General features: G+C 41.4%; 1 protein-coding gene across 1 annotated transcript in view; it reads right to left on the bottom strand.

The window, feature by feature from the left end:
- The window catches only part of PIP4K2A (phosphatidylinositol-5-phosphate 4-kinase type 2 alpha), a 151090-nt gene extending 133074 nt beyond the window's left edge, over positions 1-18016 (bottom strand). Inside the window, exon 1 of the mRNA XM_081055452.1 lies at positions 17748-18016. Within this exon, the coding sequence (XP_080911578.1) occupies positions 17748-17891 (144 nt within the window). The 5' untranslated portion in view covers positions 17892-18016. The remainder of the gene's footprint in view (positions 1-17747) is intronic.
- Positions 18017-18593: the final 577 nt, after the last annotated feature.

The raw sequence follows: 18593 nt of genomic DNA, 5'->3' as shown, positions 1-18593 counted from the left end.
TTTTTACCTTAAAAGGGAAGAAATTCGGCTTTTACCAACACCAGCATCCTCACTGGCGTTAGCATGTTAGATGGCCTGTCATGCATTCAGTTTATTTACAGTAGAATGCCATCTCTGTGGCATTCTTTAATTAATGAGATGAGGAGTGACCACAAAAAGTATTTTGCACCATACAGAGATGTTATAGTTATCTCATGGCAAAATATATATAAGAATTGTCTCAAGGATGATTAACACATTTTTCTTTTACATATATACAACTTGTTTTAAATTTCCTGACCTACTCTCTGATCACAAGTGGCTGTCTGTAATACGTTACCTGGCAGATTTTTTTTTCTTTTTTAAATGAACTTACGTAATCAGTCTCTTCAAGGTAAAGATAAGGTTTTAACAAGTGTGAGAAAATAGCTGCTTTTTGGAAATAAACTCATATTATGGAGACAGTAATTTAAAGAGAAATGTACGTTTGTATTTACAGAGAACTTAGAAATTCTTCTCTCATTTATTTTTAAATTTTCAATGAATATAAAGAGTTTTTTATTTCAACCTCTCATTCTTATTAATACAAACTGCAATACATTTTCTAAGAACTTAATGATATCAGGGAACACAGAAATTTACCAGATAAATTTTAACCCAAACTTTCGTAGATGTTTTGAAAATGGTAATTGCTAGTTAATAAATTAGGTCAATAATGTACTTTAGCCATTTGGATCAATATATCTTTATGAGGCAGCTTCTTTTAAATCTATTTTAAGATTAAAAACCAAATAGAAAAATAAATTGAATGTAGAACCAGACCTTCAAATTGCTTTATTGCAAAGTGTTCACCAAAATTTTTTTTAAAAAGATGATACAAATTCATCCATATAATCTTATTAAAAAAACACAACATATTAATAATTTTTAATGAGAGCTGTTAATATTTATTTTATCTTTAATGCATTCTTTAAAAACATCTGCGTGTTATAAAACAAATAATATAGTAGTACACACATGAAATGTGTAAATAAAAATTCACGTATTAAAAAGATTCATGTATTGATGGCTTACGCTCAATAAAAACCTGGATACCTAAAAGTTAATCAGTGGTAATCACTCCTTTGTTTTTCCCAATCTCACAAAAAGTAGTGACTTTCAGTATCATTTAGTACTTAATCGTTGCTCCCAATACAATCAATAATGCTTTTTAATCAAGGGATTTCCTGGGATGGCTACCCAAAGAAAAAAATCCCTTATATCGAGCAAGTATATTTAGTTTACAAATTACAAGTTATTTCTGCCTCATCAAATTCAACATGTAGAAGACTTCTTCCCACCCATCACACCTAAGAACATGTCTTGTTTTCCTAATTATAAAAGTATACAGCATGCTCAGGGTTTTTTTTAAATGAAACTATAAAAAAATATAAGTAAAAAGTGCAAAATCATCTATAATCCCTCCTCTCCTCAAAGAGACATGTAATATTTTGAAAACACACTGGCTCCGTCCTCACTCAACATATCATGGTCACTTCTCCACAGCCGTACATTGACTTCATAAACATGTTTCATGGCTACAAAGTATTTCAATATACAGATAATGTAAAATGTTATTTAGCCCAAATATCACGCTCACAGGTATTTATATTCTTCCCAATTTGTTTATTATTATAAAAGATCTGTGTTTGGGATTTGTTTTTTAAGGAATCACAGGTTAAAAGGGTCTCTCTTCAGTTGGTGTATGCAACAGTTGTAAGTAAAAATTTATAGCTTAACTTGCTATTTGGGACTATTGCACATGCCATGAGAACAGTCTTTTCTTCTTATAAATAACCAAACTGAAATCAGAATTCTTAAATGGTCTAATTTTAGAGGTTCAGGAATGGGAATAAATTTGTGCTGAAATAGCATTTGACCACTCTGGTTAAGTATAAAACAATAAATTCCATTCAAAATATTACTGTTCTCAAGCTTTCTGAACTCTTGCAGAAATTTTTCACACAAGGAAAAAAGGTACTTTCTTAAAAACAGAAAGAGCAGAACAGATTTATATTCAAAATTCTAAAATTTTGAAATTAATATAGTTTAGTAATGCTGAAAAGTCACACTGGCTATGTTCTCACAGAACACACTTCCCCAAGCCTATTCAGAACAGTCCGTGACTTAAAAAACATGAAGAGATTTCGTTAAAAAGATCAACTATTTTCTGCTTTTTGTGTCAAACACTTAATATCCTAAAATAATAGTAGGATAGGAATAATTCTCTGTTAGGTAATCATTCAAGTTAAATATATATTACCATCTTTTATAAATGGCTCTTAATTTTCTACTTAATTCAAACTTAAAAAAATAAAAATCAATTAAGGTCCAATTTTAAAAGAAATGTACTATCCAGGGGCTAATTTTAATGCCTATATCTATCTGAAATAGTAATTTAAGCCTCCTGAAAACTGGCAACTGTAGTTACCAATGTCACAATAAAACACATCCCCATAAAGTGGAAATAACAGTTTATCTGGATGGCTTTGATTTATAAGCATGATCTTTCCTTTCTAGAGATCTCTGCCTTTGTTCTTCCAATTTTCTTCAATGTTCTCAGGAGTTTTTTCTTCAGCAAAAGACAAATGTTACTGTTTATGTTATATAAAACAGTTAAACGTTAACATAGGGAATTTTGTTATATTATGAAAAGACGCAATATACTCATTTACTTCTGCTGAAAATGAAAAGTCTATTGCTTTCTCCTTTTTGAATACGTTACCTAAATAAAAAGAAGCCAGTCACTCGGTTACACGACGAGGCTTCACCCTCCCGAACGTGGCCCCGCCAGGCTGTAGAATGTTTGTACAGTCAGCACCGGTGACTGACGTATTTACATCAGATAACAGAGTGAACAGCGCACAGAATCAAGCTGCGAGCCAACGACAGGACTACAGAGGGGTGACAACACTCACCCTTTAAAAAGCACACACACACTCTTGACTATGGACTCTGGTGGATGTCACATCACATTTTCTCAACAGTTTCATCTGAATCATCTACAAGTCAAGTCAAATGTGAAGTGGTAAGACTGGATAACCAACTGCACATTCCTGACTAGTATACTTGTATTTGAGGAATTTGGCCTGCCGGTAAACACTGCTGGGTTGGGTGTAATCTAAGTTACAGAGGGTATGGCCAGTGGAAGTGAGTCAACCATAAAGAGTGGATACAGAACTGCTTCTGGAATCCAAGTGCACCCTGCCTGACAAATCACCAACCTCACTGACTCACCACCACTGTCCTACTCCACTGCAATCCATTTCCAGACTGTGGACTTGTACGAAAGCATATATTTGGTCTTGCTGCTTTTATTTTTAGGGAGGGAAAGAGGAAGGGAGGGAGGGAGGGAGGGAGGGAGGGAGGGAAGGAAGGAAGGAAGGAAGGAAGGAAGGAAGGAAAGAAGGAAGGAAGGAAGGAAAGACAGAAGGAAATTGCCAAGCTTTATGTTTATAAGAACCTGAGGATTCTAAAGCAGAAGAAAGAAAGAAATTGTGGGAAGTGGGCCAACTGAAAAGCCAGGCTCCTCAGACAGCCTACATGGCGCCAGGCACCCAACACCCAAACTCAACACCCTCACACTGCCCAGCATGCACCCTCTTTTGTGGAACTGCCTAAAATTCCTTTCAATAGAGCTTTAAATAAGTTTTAAAAGGATCCTCTAAAAAAATACATAAAGAAATGCGTATCTTTTTATTCCAATCTTTGCTGTTCAACTTAGAAATACTCAAAGCAGGTGTGGAAAAGAACTCTCATCCACATGGCTGGGGTTAAAAACTGGTACAGCTCTCCGGAATCAACCTGGCAACATGTACTAAGAGACTTAACATACTTAAATCCTCTGATGAAGTAATTCCCCAAAAGGGAACTCTTTTCTAAGGAAATCATCCAAAATAAGAAAAAGTTTTATACAAGGAGACGTTGATTGCAGCACTCCTATGGCAGCAAAACACTGGAACCAATACAGAGACTATTACAACTTCATTAGACTATCAGGAAGTCATTAAAAATTATCATTATGAAGAACACATAATAATATGAGGAAATATATAGACAGTATAATCTCAAAGGCACTTAAAAAAAAGATACTGGAAAGGTACACACCAAAATATTAACACTGATTGTTCCTGGATAAAATGATTACAATAATTCTCCACTATATTTGTCAATATTTTTGAGTTTTCCATACAGAAAATTTAACACACACACACATACACATTTTTCCTCTGTACTTATTAGAATTTAAATTCCTCTGAACCATGAATATTTCTAGTTCACCTAAATAAACATAACAAAGACGTTTCATGTAACACAGAATAAAAATATTCACTAAGGGCTATTTACTGGATCAAATCTTGATCAGCATGTTTTCAATTTGTGAATATCTGATGTCAAAACTGCAAGAGAAAAGTAAGACAAAGGGATATACTAGCTTCTCCTAACTTTTTTTTTTTTTTTTTTTTTTTTTTAATTAAAATGTCTCTTAAATTTGCTCCTGTCCTCCTACTTTGGCTCAGTGTGAAAAAAAAAAAAAAAAAATCCAAGTGCCTTATGGGCTTATTATAATTGTTTCTGAACAGTTCTTTCTATGCCAAAGCATTTGAACTTTTCATCTGTGTGCAAGCAGGATCTAATTTATGAATAGGTTGTATTCCAAAAGTTGTGTTCCAAAAATTTGTAAGTTGGCTGTTTGTTTCTATGGGGAAACATATTACAAGTTGAGTTCTATAAGGGGAGGGGGGGTCAGTTGAAAAGTTTCTTCTCCGGTTTCTGGGCACAGAAAAAAGCTAGAGGAAATTTTCGAGAAGGTACAGTGAGACAGGTAATTTGGGAGACATGGAAACTTAAGGAGTCAGGGCAGACTTGTGAAAGATGTATGAACACACTCGACACCTGGGAGTGTGAGAGAGTCGGAGCGCAACATGGCCAGGCAGGAGGGGGATTATTAAGGAAGTTGAAGAGGGCTCATGAAGAAATTAGTCTGCTTGCTTAGATCAGTGTCTTCAAATTTTTAAGACTATGGACGTCTCAGTCAGCAAGGCTTCTAGTATCTATTTATACCTGGTTAATACCCCTGGAAACAAAACAACGACAATGATTGTGTGTTTTTGTGGGGATTAGGGAGAATCCAGTCTGTGCATATAGTTATGCAAAATAAATTGTAAATGCCAATGTTTCTATTTATAATGCTATATATTACAGACTAGGACAAAATGCACAAAGATTCGAGAGACCATGAAATTAGTACTTCCAACACCAAGTGCCTGGTCATCTGAGTCAGAGGCAGAACAAAGATGCGGGGTGAGGAGCACAGCCCCGCTGTCCTACCTGGCCTGTCTTCCGCCACGCTGTATACTTTGCATACTGCTGCCGTTACCTGCATGCACCAAACAGACGTGTTCAAGGAAACGCCTGTCTGGACCAACTGCCATCATATGCCATCATCCCCTAGTTAGCAGTCTTGTGTGGACTAATTTGCATTACAGAAGCATGCATGTAGGAGAAAAGACCACATAATTATGCATTTCCTAAAGCAGATTAAAATCTGTACCTTTGTAAACCTCGCTTTTTCTTTCCAGCATAAACACCACTTGAAAGCTGCCTCAAGGATACCAACTCTTAAGAACCTGACATGAGAAATTTTGGATGCATGACTCAGAAAAGCAAGGCAAAGCAGGGCAGCTGCTAGCACACAGGGTACCTCTGTGCACATCGGAAAATGAGCTGCCTCTGTGCAGGAAATGACAAAAAAGGGGTCTGTCTCTGGCTAATGCCACCCTTGCCATGGTGTGCAGGTGGCAACACTAATTTCATCCCCCACACAGGTGTCTTTGTGCAGATTATGTGATATGCCATGCCAGAGGTCATTCTTGGGTTAATTAATATGGAATACCTTCCTCAAAGTCCAGGGTGAGGAAACAAAAGCAAAGTATGTTTATTACAATGACAAATAACACAGCTCTGAATGTTAAGGTGTCCCAACTTGCAGCTATGATTCTAATCCTAAATAACCAAGCCTAAAAGAAAAAGTAATTTCAACAGAAATAAGTGAAAAAAGAAAACTAATAAAATCCTAAAAATAGAAGACGGTGAGCATTATGGCACCTGAAGAAAGGTTTGGCAGTTTCCTGAAAAATGCCAGAGGCCCTTTAATAGAAAACTCTTTCTCCATTATGGCTACGACCCACAAGGTTCATACCTTCAGGGTAAAGGTGAACCAAAAATAAATCATTCCACCCCAAGGGGGCTGCAGCCCAAATTTATATCACCAGGAGGTCCAAAAAATTCCAAGCTGTGAGCATAGTTTAAAATGGCCTTGGTCTGCTGCAGCCCTGGCCACCTGGCAACAACAGTTCTCTCTAGAGGGACACACTTTCACCCTAAGACTCAAAGAACTGTCCCCAAATAATTGTCCCTAAATAATTGTCCAAGGGAAGTGAGAAGCTCTCAGCCGAAGACAACCAAGGGAAGTATGAAAACGAGGCCCCAAGATTAAGAACCAGTAGAAACATAACGTGCTCGAAAGAGACCCACAAAGATTTGAGATACAGGGATTATCACGATTCTTACAATGTTCAAAACACCTTACATTTCACTTCCGGCACACTTCTGAATATTAGAATCGGTAGAGGCATAACTGAAACCATTAAAAGGTCCGAACTACACGGAATAAACCAGAAATAGCACTGCAGTGCACACTCTTCTATATAATAACGTCTCAGATTGTTCAGAAACGCACTCGTAGTCTTCACACGGTTCACCCGGTGCTTTTCTACGGCGAGGGGTTTCCTTTCTGACCCTTCACTGCCATGTTCCTGAGGCAAAGGTCTTGGCACGCGGCTGTAAACACAGCTTTCTCTGACGTGGGCTCATGGTTACCCCACCCCTCTTTATCACCAACGTGCAGCAAGGTTTCCCTCACTCTAATGCGTTGCACAACCTACTCATCAAAATTCTCTAAACACTCTGCTCAATCTCAGCAAAACTACATTTTATACAATGTTGAAAATTTAATGTGCAAGGGCCCATGGTCCACCAGTTAAGCACTAATGGCCTACCATTTATAAGATTCCAGTTTCACTGATTCACTCAGCAGTACTTGTTGGGCGCCAGCTACATACAAGCACAGTTCTAGGTGCAGGGAGTAGGCAGTAAATAAAACAAAGTCTCTGCTGCTATGGAACTCAACATCCTAGTTGGAATATAAATAATAAACAAGTAAACAACTCAGTTTCCAGGTGTGAAGTGTCATACACAGAGAAAAATAAAAGAGGAATATGTGAGTGACGCGGCTACTTTAGATGAGGGGCTCAGAGAGACCATAAAAAGGCAACCGTGTCAGCGGAGACTGAAATGCCAAGCAGGGGTCTGAGGGAAGAACATGCCAGACAAAGAGGAAAGTAAATGCAGAAGCTCTGTGGCTGCTGTGAGGTTGGCTTGTGTAAGGAACAGAAAAAGACCAGTGGCTGGAAGGAAGAAGTCAGGAAGTGAGTGGTAAGGGCTGCAGGCGAAGCAGGAAGCAGGGGCCAAGCCCCCAAGACCTTACAAGGCGTAGTGTAGCTGAGGGTTTGGGATTTATTCACAATGGAACTGGAAGGTTTTCACTGAAGAAGCGACATGGTATCATTTACATTTCAGAAAGATCATTCTGCCCCCACTGCAAAGGATTTGGATTAAAACAGGGCAAGGATGAATACAGGGATAGCACTGCAGTGTTCTAAAGAAAGAGAATTTAAACTGGAGAAGAGACGCAGGAAGATTCAGGACTGAAAAATTAAAGTGCTGATGAAAAACGAGGGGTCGAGGTTGGTTCCTAGGTTTTTGGCCTGAGTACCTGGGCAAACAGTGGTCTGTTTGCTGAGATGAGGAAGAAACTGGTTTAGGGCATGACAGGAGGTGGGGTAGGGTGGGGAGAAGAAATTAAAACTCTTGGTTGGGACACTTCTGAAATGCTTATTAGGCAGGTATTCAAGTGAAGATATGCGGCAAGAAACTAAATATGGAGCCCAGTGGGTAAGTTAGAGCTGAAGATAGAACTGTCTCAATCATCAGCATGAAATGGTATCAAAAGCTATGAGACTAAATAAGCTTGGGTAAATAAAATGTGTCTATTACAGAAGAAGACCCTGGACAGAGACCTGGGGCATTCCAACACTTGAAGATTGGATAAAGAGGAGCAACCTGATAAGGCACATAAGACGAGGAGTGCCTGGCGAGGCCGAAGGAAAACAAGAACTGACAAAACAAGGCAACCCCTGGATTTGAAAGCATGACCATGAACAGCGTTCGTGATGCAGAGAGCAGTTTCCTCGCTGTGGTGGGGATGAAAGCGAGATTGGAGCAAGAGACGGAGAGTGGCAGGTGAAAGCAGAAGAGAAACTACAGACAATAGGCGACAGCTTTAGACAAGGCTTCTTAATGTTTGCTACAAAAAGGAACAGAAAGTGGACAAGGCCACAGTGAGAGATGTGACATCAAAGGCGAGATTTTTCTCATGGTGAATATTTTGTTTTCAACATAGGAAGTCCCAGAGCAGAGAGCACTGTCCAACAGAAAGTGCTACAAAAGTCTATACTCAGACTGTCCAATACAGTAGCCACCACCCACATGCAGCTACTAAGCACTTGATATGAGACTGTATCTTAAGATTTCACTTAAATTAAACGAAATTTAAATAGCCATGTGTGAGTAGTAGAAGGTACCAAACCAGACAGTGCAGCCCTCCAGCCTGTGTGAAGGTTGATGGATTCAGCCATCCAAAAGTTGGTAGACTAGGTGAAGAGTGGAAGTTGATCGCTTCTATTTGTTCAATGTTTTCTAAAGCTAAAGATTACCAGCTGTGGGGAGGGCAAAGGGACAAACCGCTAAAGAGAAGTTTAAGGAGAGGAAATGGTAAGAAAGTTTCAAACAGCAGAGTACACGCTAAGAGTAAAATTTGGGGGTTGAGTACTACTTGGGAGTTACGGTAAATTTAAAAGTGGCCCTTGTCAGAACCGCTGTTACGTGTTTCTCTGGCACACATCAGCTGCTCAACCTTTCAAATCTGGCCTCCAACTACTTTTTCAGCCATCTCCTAACATTCCCACCAGTTACCTCTGTGGTTTTCAATAGTCTTGGCTACAGAACCTTTGCCCATGTACGTATTTTCCCCTGGATATATACAGTATGTATTCAGTGAGAAGAGGGGGAAGAGGGAGGAAGGGGAGGAGGAAGAAGAGAAGAGAGGAAGAAGGAGAAGGAGAGGAAGGAGGAAGAGGACAAAAGGAGCTGCTCTGGGTGATGATGAGGCAGGGGCTCAATTCCCCCATCAGCTCGGCCCCCTTCCCTCAGCCTCTAAGGCACCACCAAGGAACCCCAGGGTTTGAAACCAAAGATTTACCCTAGCCAGTACTTCCTAAACTGGAATTCGCTTACAAATCACCTGTCTTAATAAAATGAACATTCTGTTCCAGGTATGCAGAAAGGCCCATAATTCCACATTTCTAACAGGCTCCTGGGTGATGGCTGGTGCCACCATTCTGTGGATTACACTTGAGTGAGTGGCCATACCAGATCTCTCACCATTTTCCACTCGGTCTGCTTACTTTGCCAGTGTGGTCCCCTTGGCCATATATGCCTTTCCAACTGGGAGATCCTACTCCGTCTTTTAGGCCGTAGCTCCTCTTGAACCCTTCTCCAAGAGTCCTGGGAGAAGTAATCATGATCCACTCCCCAATCCCGGTTCGTTCCTATCACTCTCCCCCTTTCTCACTCTGCTCTAGCTACACAGGCTTCCTTGCAGCTTCCTACACATGCCAAGCCAGCACTAGCCTCAGGGCCTTTGCACCAGCTATTCTCTCTGCCTAAAATGCACTTCCCTAAGATATCCTCATGCCTACCCCTTCATCTCCATTATCCCCTTGCTCAAATGTTGTCTTCATGTGGTTTATACTCTGACCACGCCACTGTATACCCCCACCATTCCTGATAGCTATTTATACATATGTCTGTGTCCCTGCCTTTATAAGCAATTTGCGGGCAGGGCCTATAATATATTCATTTTGCATCCCAAGCATCTTGCACAGTGTCTCTTATCATTAAAAAAAAAGTAAAATATCAAATTGATAGCTGATATCACTTGCAACTAATGACTATGAATTAAATTTTTGACACTTCAAACAACGTGATCACTAGTGGAAGCATTAAAGATACAATAAAGAACATTATAACCAAAGAGATTCAGAAATTCAAGCAAGGACACAAGGATAATTCTAAAGTGATTAATTTGTAACTCAAAGATGTATAAGGATGCCAAGTACAATGGGGACTTTATATTTATGAAGCAGGATAATGTAACAATTAATTTAACATGTTTTATCATTTAAAATATTTTTTAAAAAGTAATAACAACAGCTTAACATTTACTACAAACTTAACATATGCCAGCAACTCTTTAGGTATCTTACAAGTACCGACTTATTTAATGCACATATCAAATCTCTATAAAAGGTACTACTTTTTATCTCCTTTTATAAAAAAAGGAACTGAGAAACAGAAGCTAAATGACTTGCCCAAGGTCACACAGCCAACCAACCAGTGCAAGTTCTAAACCACTGCAGACAGATGAGACACTATAAAGACTTACTTTAAATGTAAAAGGCTTATCTTTAAGTACATTACTATTTTAAAACTCCCTACAACATTGTTCATGAGTAAATTTTACATATATATGTAAAATATATATATATGTATATGTATGTATTATATATATATTTTTTTCCTTCCTACATTCTTTGAACATAGCAATGGTTTTCTTTTTGTAAAAGAAAAACAATGTTTTCAAACAGTTTTCCTCCACATTAATAGCTAATACAGTATTCACCCCTTATCTGCAGTTTTACTTTCTATGGTACAAGTACCTGTGGTCAACAGCAGTCCAACAATACTAAATGAAACATTTCAGAAATTAAAAATTCGTAAGTTCTATATCGTACCCTCTTCTGAGTAATGTGATGAAATCTCTCACCTTACCTCTCCATCCCGCCAAGGACGTGAATCATACCTTTGACTAGTATATCCACTTCCTGCCAGTTAGTCATTTAGTAGCCATCAGATTGGTTAAGTAAGAGGGGTGGGATGGGGGGGGGGGTACATTCACATAACAGTTATTACAGTATATGGTTTTCATTGTTCTCTTTTATTATTCATTACTGTTGTTAGTCTCTTACTGTGACTGATTTATAAATTAAATAGTACCTCTAGGGCTCGGTAGTATCCATGGTTCAGGTACCCATTGGGGGTCTTGGAACATATCCCCCACAGATAAGGAGGGGACCACTGTACTCCGTCAAAGCTTTTAAGACTAAGGAAAGAAAGTATCACAATGAAATTAATAACTCCCAGGGCTGCCCGGGCAGCACAGATCCATGAGTAAGGGGACAGGCTACAGGTTTCAATCACACCACCAGCCAGCACTGTGACCTCAGTAGGTCATTAACCCGACCTGTGCAGTGTTCCTACTATGTAGTGTCCCTACTATGTAGTGTCCTTCCTGGCCACTGTGTGCTCTCCCGTTTCCCACCCTGCCTTCACTGGGTTCCATGAACCTTCAAGTGGCCCCTGGATAGAGCCAGAGGATCAGTGAGCTTGGTAGTATGTACCCTACATACTTTCACTTATTTGTTCAAAAACATTATTCTAAGAAGGGGTCCATAGCCTTCACTGGACTGTTATAGGGGTCCATGACAAAAACGGAAATGTGCATAAAACTAGAGACAGGGGAAAAAGCTAAGATGTATCTATAATATAACAGAAAGAGAGAAATAAATCTGGTTAGGATTGGTAGAGGTGAGAATGGAAAGGAAGAGATGGCATGGCATCAAGGAAAACATGTAGGTATTTCTAAATAAAATAGCATCTTTCACCTTCCTTCTACTTCTAACCTTCTAAAGAAGGGCTGCCTCTACTTTCACTCATTCACTCCTTAGATCTTTAAGCTTACACACTGTACACACACACACACACACAGTACACAAACACACACACACAAACACCCCCAATGAACCACTATCTCAAAAAAGTACATCCAGGACCATCGTTATCTCCGAAGCATCCAATTATGCTGGTCTTCTTGCTGAGTGTTCTCCTGCTTTCTGTTTCTTCTTCCTTGCTCCTTTCTTCAAAGCAAGTGCCCCAGTGTTCCCACTTCTCCCTCCGAGATCTAATCTACCCCCACGGCTTACCAATCCTGCATGGACAATTCTCAATTCTCCATCCCTGCCCTAACCTTGCTCCCGAGTGCTAATACCACCTTCCAACACCACACAGGTGGGCACTGCCCACTCACTATCACCCAACACTTCTTAAATTAAAAATATGTATACATATCCTTTTTAACACACAATTCCTTCTCCTAACTTTTCTAACTCTCACGGGGCCACCCTTCTGCCAAGGATTCATCACCTACAGTCAGGGCACAAGTCCCGAACATTCCTTCTACTCTCTTACTACTTGAAGTGCAGCCCGGGACAAGCAGCATCAACCTAAGAGCGTGATAAATACAGAATCTCAGGACTCACCCCATACGTGAGTCAGAATCTGCACTTTTAAAATGTCCCCAAGTGATTCATATACACATTCAATTTTGAGAAGCACTTGTCTAGTGTTTATTAATATGCTATCAGCCTAACTGCTTCTGATCTGATCATTTCTAAGTATCAACTACTGAATCCTTATTATGTGCTAATAACAGTGCTAGGCTTTAAATACATAATTTTACTTAACCCTCAAAATAATCCTGTGAGGTAATCATCATCTAAGAAAAAATACATTGGGGCTCAAAATGGCTAAATCATCTATCTGCTCAAAGAGCCTATAAATGATGGGGGCAGGATTTGAACCTAATCTATCTGAGCCCAGACCATTTTGCCAAATTCCACCAATTCCTTTCAGTTCCAAAATTTATATTTCAAAGGATGTACTGGCAAAATGAATTACTCTGGTTGACTGTATTTTCTAATCAGCTTAAGGTAGATTTTGTTTGTTTATCACAATTCTTGTTGAAAATCTTTTGAAAGGCATAGCAGACAACACTACTATAGAAAGAGAAATCACTGTCCTGCCGTGGGTATCATTTTAAATACTCTAAGTTTACTCTAAGGTGTATGAGAAGAACATGTATTCTGTTCTCAGGCTATTATCCCAAATTTTAGGGCTTATGAAACTATTTCCCAGATAAAAAACTTTGTGTATGTCTGCTTGGCATTCTACTGTCCTCTAAAAAGGGAAGGAAACAAAATAGTATGAGACTAGTTCTTGAATAAACGATTAGTTGGGTTCTACTCAATGAGTTTCATTTAATGTCTAGCTAATTATGATTTTAATTACCTTACTGTATTCTATTCAGTCAGTATTTCATAGTCCAAATTTCATTTTTAAACCTGGTTTTCTTTTATCTTTTCCAATGCCCGAATATGAACCCACAAACCTAAAAGACATCACTATTTCTCCAATATAGTATTTATAGTATATACTATATATATATATATATATATATATAATATACAATTTATACAATAGATACACAATTTATAGTATATACAATATAGTATACTATTTCCAGTCCTGGACCTTGAAAATGTAACAAAAGCTATGAGCATCCAGAAAACCACATCTTAGTTAAAACACAAAATGCGGTACACAACACCAAGATAAACACCTCGATTACTAGGACAGGCACCTGCCTGAAACTCCCCGTCCAGGCCCTTTCCCTTCTTTTAGGAACTGTTTCCCGCCCCCCAACTCCAACAGGCAGGAGCTGTCACCATTTTATAAACGCTCCATCCAGGGGAAAGGCAATGAACGACCTAAAACAGCCCAGTCAGAATTCTTCCATGGGATTTTTATAACTGAATCTGAGCCAGAAAGTCCCTTTTAGAGGGCAGAAAGTACAAAATGTGAAATTCAGGAAACAATAGTTCCCTGCCCTGTGGAGGAAACCTGTCTGCTATGAGGAAGAATAAGGCCAAAAAGGTCAGAAAAGTCCCAACAGCACCCAAGCACCCAGACCCAAAAGTTTTGGAAGCCCTATTCGTGTTCTTCTCCTGGTTTGCTTACCAATCCTAACTCCCTCAGTGATAGCACTCCAAAATCCTCCAAATAGTTAAAATTTTTGCCAAAATTCGTTTGTGTTTCTATGGCTTATAACCAAAAGATAATGGCTGGTTCTCGATTCTATATTTGTTTTAAACAAGTTTTATATCCTTTAATTTTTTTTTCTATAGAGATAATGTCTTCCTCTAGATACTTAAATAGGTCTTTAAATATAACTTCTAAAAGACTCACATGTCACTCTGCATAAAAATCTCTTAGAATATCTGTTTAAAACAAGTCTTGGCTCAGATCATCTACATGCTTTACACACTATTAAAATATAATTTTAAGAAGCTAACTGCCTGATCATTTTTAGTTTAATTTCAAATGTAACAAGACAAAATGGCCTTCTTAAATTGTCTTTTCCTTTATGTATTCAATTAGAGTCTCTGCTTAAAATACTTAAAAATTGGCAGTGATCCATTCACTGATGGGTATTTTAAGTTAGAAAGCAGTAACATATCAAATTAACCACACGAAGTCAGGATTATTCTTATTGAGAATTACCGCCACAATGGACTTGAAAATTCCTAACTTAATTGCAAGTTTTTATACTTCAATCAGATAGTATAAATCAGATAGTTTGATTGCAATGCAGTCTAACTACAATCAATCCAACAATCGCGTGGTTCACACATCTCTCAGTCACCTTGGATTTCCTTCCCTCTACATGGCCTTGAATGCTGCTGCATTGGCAAGGTTATAACAGCAAGCAACCGTGTTACATACTATTACTATTACTAGTCAGTGCATCCTAATAATGCTATGAACCTAGCAAACTCTAAAAACAGTTGCATCTTGAAGTTACAAAAAACTTCGAAATCATCCAGTCCAATCACCTTACTTCACAGATGCAAACATTCATGCAACACTAGCTAACATGCCCAAGGTCAAAAGAATTAGAGAATTAGTATTTTACCACAGTACGCAGAAGGTTCCCAATACCCGTAGAAGATGCCTACATAAGAAAACAAATTAGCAGTTCCCTTTTGGTGCTCCAAAAGTATGGCTATTTCTAAATGATCTTAAGACAAATCCAAATGAATTTTACAAGCATTAAATTGCTATACTCATAACAAATCTTTTCCCATTAATTCTGATCACATTAGAAATGTAGAAAAGATTCTTGATTTGAATGATCTGTTCCTTCTCTGCTGTGCTTTCTCAGATGTCCCCATTCATACACAACATCATGCTTGCTCCTTCTTAATAATGCAGACCTATTTATTCTCATATTATATACTATGAACTTGGGTGCACACAAGGGCATATAAAAACATTTATCTAACATTAGACTGTGTTGCCTAAACTGAAATCAGCCAGAAACACGTCATCTAAAATGCTTAGATTTCATCTTTATACACACTTCCTTTCTTTTTTTTTCAAAAAATAATAAATAAAACAGACATTTTGAAAAAGTAGGCTGTGAAATAGACTTTTCTCAGAGCCCTCAAACATATTTGGCCAAAAACATGAGACACTTTTTTAGCAATATTTGCACAGTGGCTGGCACTTTTTTGTGGCCTCACATATATTTGTTGAATGAATAACATGGTTACATTACATACTATGGAAACTTGACTTCTCTGGATGACTATACTTAGAATTGCTAACTTTTCATGAAAGCAAAAGAAAGTAACACAAAATGCACGATCTTCAAAGTAAATATTACTTATATAAGCCTTAAGTAGTTTCAAAATACTTCCAATTGGCAAAAAATTCTAAAACAAATGTAGCAATTCATAAATATAAAGTACCAACATAAGTGGTTACAGTACTATACGCACAATTACAAGATTTTTCTAAAGTAAACTGGAATTTAGACTAATTCCCAGAGAGCACTCTTTTTCAGCAATATATTGTTGACACTAGTTTACTAGATTAAACCCTCAGACATAAACATTCTCCTGACCAAAACACCAGAACTCCAAAGGAGATAAAAGCACCCATAAATACAGCACTAACAACATTAATTGAAAAAAAGTAACTCACAACAGAAATAATTTTTTTAAAAAGCTTAACAGAATTAGACATAACTCTAAATTGTAGACTTAGTACATAGGAAAGTTTTCCTTTTACATACTGTAATAAAACTTAGGAGAGTTTTGGTTCAGTAATGTATGCTGTTGTGAAAGCTGACATTCCTAATTGCTTAATTAGGATTGTCAGGAAGTTAAAATAAACTTAAATGGATCAGCCATTAGACTGATAGAAATAATTAGTCCTCAATCTTCTTAAAAAATTGTCACTCCATGCAAACATAATCCTGATAGTGTTTCACCTTTTCCCTAGCTCAGCTTGGGAAAGAAAAATACACGTACGAGGCTTTTGAGCCATTTTAAACAACTTCATTAAATTCAGAATGCTCTTTTAAAAACGAGCCTAGTTTTCTGTCACTTTATTATGTTGAAAAGGGCACACAGACAATCCACTGATATCAAAAGTACGGAGAGCAAGCTCACATGCTAACTGACTGCAGTGGGTAAGGTCATGGTCAAAATTCACAGGCTCATTTAAACTTTCATGGCTCAGCCAACAGCCCCTATCACGTTTCCAGATCCTAGGGCGATTAAAGCTGCAGGAGTTTCTCGCTGTAAGATCAGCAGAAGGCTATTTGAGACCCTCCAACCGCAGTCCGCAGAGCCCGCCGCGGCGCATCTTCCACCACCGCCGGCTGCGCGTTTAGCTAACCTTCCCAAGCATTCTCCTCCGGGCCTTTTAAAGAAGCCCCAGAACCGGTGCGGTCCACTCAAGACCGCCTTCCCGCGCGCCCGCCGAGACCCCCTCCCGCGGGCATCCCCGGGCCGCCCTTCCGCAGTCTGTGACTTCGGCCCGGCTCCCAGGTGGGGGAGGAGGGATGGGGAGGAAGCCTCCCCGCGGAGCAGCCCTCCAGCCAGCACAGCGGCAGGGCGATGCGGAAGAGGAGCAGAGGACGATGCTAAACCCCAGTGCCATATTTACACTGGCTTTTCTTTGTCAGAGAGATTCCTGTGTCCCATAAAATCGCCTTGAAAGGAAAAAAGGACCTCAGCGCTAAAGCCGCCGTCCGGATCTCCCTGATGTCCACTAGTCTCACCCACGTTCCCCCGCGGGGAGGCTCAGGACGCTCCTGGCCGCGGGCAGGTACACCTGCCGGCTGGCGGAGGAACGGGCCGCCCCGCCGCCCCCCGCAAGAGGGAGCGATTGCCGGGACTCCGACCGCAGCCCCCCCCCGAGGCTGAGCCCCGCGAGCCGAGCCCGCACAAACTTCCCAGTCCCCCGGCTGCGGTGACAGACCGACCGGCGGACGGACGGGGGCAGGCGGGCGACACTGGTACCGGCTGCAGGGCTCAAATACAGATGGGACCCCTCGTCCTGCATCCGGACCCAGGTCCAAATGGGGTCCAAGTGGCGCCCGGGCGGCCCGCAGAGGCGGGCGTGCGCACGGGGGGGGGGTGACCCAGGCGCCGCGGAAGGAGGGCAGCCCCGGAGGGCGAGCAGCCGGAGGGCCGGGGCCGCGCTCAGGCTCCCCGTCCCGCAGGAGCTGCAGCAGCAGCAGGAAGGGAGCGAGGAGGAAGAGGAGCGGGAGGAGGACAGGGACTGCGCGCCGCACTTACCGAGTGGTTTACCCCCCACATCAGGACGCTGAGCAGCGGATCGCTGGCCCGAAAGAGCTTCACTTTCTGCGCTACGAAGTGCTTCTTCTTGGTCTTGGTCTTGCTCGCCAGCACGGAGGACCCCAGGTTGCCGGGGGTCGCCATGGCCGCCGCCTCTGTCCCCTCCACCGCCGCGCTCCCGAGGCCGGGGACCCGCCCTCTCTACTCGCCCGCCGGGGGAGGCAGCCGCATCCCCCCGGCGGCGGCCCCCACGCGCCGCGCCCCGCTCCGCCCGCCGGCGCGTCCGGCCCCGCTCCGCTCGCCCTGCCCGCTCCGTCCGGCTGGAGACAGGGGCTGCGCTCGGCTCGTGCGGGACCGAGAGCCGGCTCCTGCGCCGCCGCGGCTCGGCGCTCAGCCCGCGGCTGGACCCGGCGCGCCGCGAGCGGCTTCCGCGTTGGGCGCCGGCGTCATGACGCAGGGGGCGGGCGGTCTGCAGCCGCGGCGCCGCCGGGCGGGGCGCGGTCGGTCGTGGGACCGTTAACCCGCGGCTCGGCGCTCCGGCTCCTGTTCCGCGGCGGCGGGGCCCGTGGGGCGCAGCCGAGCTCGGTGGCCGCTCCGGGCCCGCTGAGGAGGCCGCGGGGTGGGTGTGCGGCGCGGGCAGCGTGAGGACTCCCGCAAGGCATCCTCTTCTGCTCCCCAGAGAGGAAAGGGGGAAGGATGGGGAGCATCCGGAGGCGGAGGTCAGGCGAAAGAGGGAGTCTCGGGGAACCGCCGCTTGCGGGGGCCAAGAGTCGGGAGAGCTAGTGAGACTCGAAGTGCTGCATGCAGACCAGGGCTTCCCTGGCACCGAGGGAAGGACCTGGGCAC

This window comes from Rhinolophus hipposideros (assembly GCF_964194185.1).
Source record: "Rhinolophus hipposideros genome assembly, chromosome: 1".
Lineage (NCBI taxonomy): Eukaryota > Metazoa > Chordata > Mammalia > Chiroptera > Rhinolophidae > Rhinolophus > Rhinolophus hipposideros.
The sequence above is the reverse complement of the archived record's forward strand: the minus strand, read 5'-3'. Positions and strand labels throughout refer to the sequence as shown.